The 6,196-nt window shown below is 45.3% G+C and overlaps 1 protein-coding gene across 1 annotated transcript in view; it reads right to left on the reverse strand.

Annotated features, from left to right (window-relative positions):
• Positions 1-1,069: 1,069 nt before the first annotated feature.
• The window catches only part of CAGE1 (cancer antigen 1), a 91,320-nt gene continuing 86,193 nt past the window's right edge, over positions 1,070-6,196 (reverse strand). Inside the window, 2 exon segments of the mRNA XM_006888765.1 lie at positions 1,070-1,263; positions 2,099-2,335. Of these exon segments, the coding sequence (XP_006888827.1) occupies positions 1,070-1,263; positions 2,099-2,335 (431 nt within the window).

Here is a 6,196-nt window from a genome sequence, read left to right on the forward strand (position 1 = left end):
GACAACACACTTTTAGCCACCCCGCCTCTTTCATCTATGTATAAGGTAAATGGCTTGGTCAGGTCTGGCAAGGCGAGGGCAGGAGCTGAAAGCAAGGCTTTCTTAATGTCTTAAAAGGCCATCTGATGTTCAGGATTCCAGGTAAATTGTTCCTGATTTCTGGTTAGAGGATACAGGGGGGCTGCCAAGGAGGCGAACCTGGGTATCCACAGGCGACAAAACTCGGCTGTCCCTAGGAATTCCCTTACCTGCTTCGGTGAGGAGGGAGTCGGGATGTGCATTACAGTCTTTTTCCAGGCCTCTGTTAGCCACTTTTGGCCATCTCTCAGTACATACCCTAAGTAAGTTACTTCAGTTTTGCACAGCTGGGCCTTTTTGGCTGAGGCACGATAGTTAAGTCCCCAGCTCCATTAGAAGCTTCTTTGTACTTTCAATGCATTCTTCTTTGGTTAGGGTGGCTAGAAGCAGATTATTTACATACTGTAACAAAGTCACCTGAGGGTTGCTGGTCCAGAACTCACTGAGGTCTCGGTGCAGGGCTTCATTAAAAAGGGTCGGTGAATGCTTGAACCCCAGAGCCAATCGACACCAGGTTAATTGTCCAGTTATCTCGGCCTCAGGGTCTCTCTATTCAAAGGCAAAGATAGCTTGGCTAGCGGGATGCAACCTCAGACAGAAAAAAGCATCTTTCAAGTCTAAGACAGAATACTATTTTCTCTAGGGTGGTAGCATGCTGAGGAGGGTATAAGGGTTAGGAACTCTGGGGTGTATGTCCTGCACTCTCCGATTCACTTCTCTTAGATCCTGCACTGGCCTGTAGTCATTTGTCCCTGGCTTTTTCACAGGGAGGAGAGGAGTGTTCCAGGGGGATTGGCATGCCACTAGAACCTCTTGTTTTATTAACCTAGAGGATGTGTGGTCGGATTCCCTCCTTGGCTTCTTTACTCATAGGATATTGTCTAACTCTAATGGAGGAGGCGTCCGCTTTTAATTCCACTACTATTGGTGGAACATTTTTAGCCATCTCTAACCCCCCTGTTTCTGCCCAGGCTTCTGGGAATTCTTTTAACTAATCTACGAGGTCCAAACCTTTAGCCTCTGTTTCTGTTTCATGGAGCCTATATTCTTCTTCTAGTTGAACTACTAGGGCTAGAGTGCTAGGCTTGTTGCTATCCCAGGTAACTTCAGGCCCCCTTGGAGTGAACTGAATTTGGGCTTTCAGTTTAGTTAGGAGATCTCTTCCTAAGAGTGGGGCTGGGCACGCTGGTATAACAAGAAAAGAGTGAGTCACTTGATTTTTTCCTAGATCTATAGTCCATTCCGTGGTCTATGGGCAGAATTTTTGTCTAGTAGCTCCTAGCACTACTGACTTCTTTGTGCTAATTTTCCCCAGGGGCTGCTTCAGAACTGAATGTTATGCCCTCATGTCTACCAGGAAGTCAACGGGGGTCCTCCCCACAGATATAGTTACTCTAGGCTTGGGGAGGGGATCCAAGCCCCATCTTCTCTAGTTTTTATCTAGGGTGAGAATTTTTGACGGCTTATTCTTTTTCTTGGGACACTCTTTAGCCCAGTGTCCCTTGTCTTTGCAGTATGCACACTGGTCTTTGTCTAACTGCAGTTTCTTTTCATATTGCTTCGATCCCTTAGTGCCCAGGTGGCCTATCGGTCTAGACCCTGCTCTGTCTCTTTTTTTTTTTTCACTCACTACCGCGACCAAGATTTTTGTCAAATTCCTCTCTTGACGGCGGTCTCGCCGGTCTTCACGTTCCTCTCTTTCTTTCTTTTCTCTCTCTGCCTTCTCTTCTTCTGTCTCCCTCTTGTGATACACTTTCTCAGCTTTTTTCACTACATCCCTCAGTGTAAAATCTTGTAACTCCTCTATGTGCTGTAATTTTACTGCTGCTTTCTGTCCTTCTGATGCGGGGTCAAAGGGAGTGTATCTCCTATAGGCATCTATTAGTCTTTCTAGGAACACGGTGGGGGGGGGGTCGGTAGGTCTTTGAAGGACTTCTCTTAGCCAAATTAGTGGGGCGTCGCGCAGCCCCTCTGAGACCTGCTACGAGAGCCCGGCGGTAAGCGGATAGCTGCTCCCTACCTTCAGCAGTGTTATAATCCCAGTTGGGGCGAACAAGAGGAAATCCCGCATCCATGGCCACAGGAGTCTGGACTGGTTGTCCTGCAGCATCTCGGACGTTTTTCCTGGCTTCCGTCTGAATTCTCTCTCGCTCCTCAGTAGTGAAGAGGACCTGGGGAAGTTGCTGGCAATCATCCCAGGTGGGTTGGTGAGAGAACACGAGGGACTTAATTAGTTCAATAAGCCCTGTGGGGTTACCTGAAAAGGAAGGATGGTTAGTCTTTCAATTCTAGAGGTCAGCAGAGGAAAATGGCCAGTACTGGAGGGGTTGGAGTTGTCTTGGCTCTGGGGGCCCTCCGTACGCTCGTAAGGGGAGAGCTACAGTGGAATCTGGGCTCTCTAGACTCCTCCGACTGTGAGTCCCCTGTGCTGGTCCCTGGGGGGCACTTGCAGGGATGGGGGGACCGGGATCAACCTGGCCCTGATATGGGGGAGGATTGTGGTGCATCTTAGGCTACCCAGGTGGATTTTTAATCTCAGGATAAATTTTGGGTGGTGCCGATGGCACAGCTTCTGGGGCCAGAGGAACTCTGGACTCAGAAGTTTGGGTTTTTAGGGCTAATGCACGTGGAGGGGTGGTATGTTTCTTCAGAACTTAAGGTTTTACCCATGGTGGTGGATTCTACACTAAATCCTGCTACACAATGATGTATGGCTGTTGGTCAGAATGCGCGTTTGGGCCTTCCTGGAAAACAAGATCTTTAACCGCCAAAATGATTGTTAGGTCAAATGCTCCCTCTAGTGGCTAACTGACTCTCAGAGCGGGCCACTCAGAGTTACAGAAAGTTTGCCAAGGTCTTTTTTTAACGTTAACAGAGAGATTATTAGCCCTGGTTCTTACTTCAGAAAAATGTCCTAGAGTCAGGGAGAGGGGTGTCGTCACAGTCTGTCCCATATTAGTCGCCCACAGAACACAGCAGACACTCACAAGAAATACAAGACACACAAGAAGCTCTCTTCACGATAACTAACTGAAAGCTGCTTCAGATGGGAGAGCCCTCCGGGCCCCTCTTCTCCGGCGGGACACTCTAAGTCCCTCAGATGGACCAGAGACTATTAAAGCTTCTGGATCCGTATTCTACCTAAAGGGACGTCTCCCTAGGGCTGTGACTCGTGGTTTTTTTCAAGCACGTCTGCTTTGCCACAGTCACAAACTGAAAGTAAGCTGAAAATAAAACAGACTTATGAACACACAGGTTTGGCGGCGCCGCACAGACAAAGAAACAAAGAAATTTTAGAGGATCCTCTTACCTCCAAGTGGCTGGCTGGCGGGTTGGATGCTTGATCCCGGACGAAAGAGCCCCCAAATGAAAGACCCCAAACTAGGGCTTTTCCCAGACCAGGCGCGACCCCGAGCAACTCACACCAGATCCACTCGCTGCAATCACAAGAGGCTTTATTGACGAAGCTTCGGGACGACTTGTATCTCACACAGGAGACAGGGAAGTCGACCCCGAGCCCAAAAAAAGCAGGGAATTTATACAAGGTCTAGGGGTTCTTTGGCATGGAATTAGCTCATTGGCTCTTTGGAAAAGGAGAAGTTCAATTTTAGGTCAGTTACCTACTGCTGACATTAGTTAAAATATGGTTTTTGCCAGTAATTGTTTGTTCAGTTTGTGGTCAGCTAGTTCCTGGAACACAAACATTCACACAAGATCAAAGGTATAAGTTCTTACAATACTTGGGTGTGGGAACATTGTTTAAAAAATTTTCCTTTCAATCCTAAGTTACATGCTGGGGAGATGAAGTGCCTTGACATTTACGGCATTTGGCAAGTAGGAAGCACTTAGCTGAAAATACAATGCAGGCAGCAATTCTCAAGTTTCCTGTTTTGGATTTTGTTTGAGTTACTACCGGTAATCTGGTATTTCCTGCCATTGTGTGCCATCAAGTCAGAGCGACCCATAGCAAAAGCAGTAAATTATGATGAGAGGGGATTGTCCATACTTGTGCATTACAGAAGGTTGTGTATTTGAACCTCGTGTCTTTGTGATTGCAGCACAGTCCCTTATCTAGACTACCAAAGTTCCCTATGTCAGGCAATGTTGAACTGGCCGGGTGTGAGATGTCACAGAATTCCTTGACTTGGCAAGAGGCTGTACTGGATGGTCCCAAAGCCACCACTCTCCAAAAAGCCAGCACTGTGAACTCAGCAAGTGACCCAGCTTTGCCGAGCTCTCCACCCACGTAGAAGAATTTCCCTCCCTAACTCTAAGGCACTTTCTATTTCATATATTTCAAATCAGAGCTGCCTCAACCACCTGATTTTTTATAACTGCCTCGTATTTTTTTACTTGGCTGCTCTTTCCTGACACCAGAAAGAAACCAGTGAGGACTGGAAACAAAAATACCCAAATTATGGGCATGCCGTATGCAAAAATCACTTCTCACTTCTGACTTCATTAAGGAACCATCACTGGACCCAACTGCTTAACTTTCAGAGGACAGATTTCTAGCGGTGGGGACGGTGCGGTGTCTTCATGACTCATTTAAAGAGATTGCCAGTAGTTTGTCTCAGCAGTTCCTTGGATGTAACCCGAACTCTGAGGATAATGCAGTGTGGATTTAAAGTAGGGCTTTCACTCCAGTTATGGTATCAAATGATTAATGGTGGATTTTATTTGAGTCTTGAATTTTTGACAACCAGTTACTGAAGGTGCAGTAGGGTGAAATAGATGAAACATTGCAGCTTCCAATATGGATTGCATCTCCATGTCAAGAAAACAAAAATTTTATTGGACCAATAAGTGACATCATAATAGATGGAGAAAAGATTGAAACTGTCAATTACTTCATCTTACTTGGATGCACAATCAACATACTTGGTACCAGCAGACAGGAGATCAAGAGATGTATTGGGAAAGTCTGCAGTCAAGGACCCCTCCAAATTACTGAGCAGAAGTGATGTTAGTTTGAGGACTAAGGTGTGCTAAATTCAGGCTATGGTCTTTCCAATCGTTATACTGCTGGGAGCTGGACAATGGATAAGGATTATAGAATTAAAATTGATGCTTTTGAGTTGTGGTGTTGGAAAGAGTACAGAATGTCCCATGGATTGCCAAAAGAACAAACAGATATGTTTTGGAGAAGGTGCAGCCAGAGTGCGCCTTGCAGGCAAGAATGGTGAAGCTTTGTCTCACATACTTCGGGGAATGTTGCTAGGAGAGGCTATTCCTTGAAGAGGGACATCATGCTTGGGAAGGTGGAGGAATGGCAAAGGAGAGCAAGCCTCTCAACAAGATGGATTGACACGGTGACTGCAGCAATGGGCTCAAGTGTGTCAGAGATGGCACAGGATAGGATAGGGTTCAGATCTGTTGTTCAAAGGGTTGCTATTAGTCATACTCAATGGCATCTTACAACAGCTTCATCCAGTAGGTACTCAGTAAACATTTAATGCATGAATGATGATACAATACTGTTAAAATACAGCAACCCAAGGTTGATTGAGGCCTGATGAGAAATTAAAAAAACATGAAGAACAAAAATTATTATATATAAGCAAAGACTTGGCTGTTATTTTATTTAGCAAGGACTAAAAAAATAATTAAAGATACTTTGGGTAGAATGTTAAATGATCCAGGAAGTATCAAGAGAAGATGGAAGGAATACACAGAGTCACTGTATCAGAATTGGCTGACATAGAAGAATTTCATGAAATGACATATGAGCAAGAGCCTATGGTGATGAAGGAGGAAGTTCAAATTGCTCTGAAGGAATTAACAAAAAAAAAACAAGGTTCCAGGAGTTGACAGCATACCAATTGACATATTTCAACAAACAGACACTGCCCTGGATGTGCTCACTAAGTTGTGCCAAGAACTCTGGAGAACAGCCAGCTGGCCCACAGACTGGAAAAGATGGATATTTGTTCCCATTCCAAAGAAAGGTGACCCAACAGAGTGTGGAAATTATCGAACAATATCATTAATATCACATACAAGCAAGATTCTGCTAAAAATTATCCAAAAACGTTTGGAACAATATGTCAACAGAGAACTGCCAGATGTGCAGGCTGGATTTAGAAGAGGTCGTGGTACTAGGAATATTATAGCTAAT

Source organism: Elephantulus edwardii, unplaced genomic scaffold, assembly GCF_000299155.1.
Source record: "Elephantulus edwardii isolate Elephantulus edwardi_28Jun2011 unplaced genomic scaffold, EleEdw1.0 scaffold00071, whole genome shotgun sequence".
NCBI lineage: Eukaryota > Metazoa > Chordata > Mammalia > Macroscelidea > Macroscelididae > Elephantulus > Elephantulus edwardii.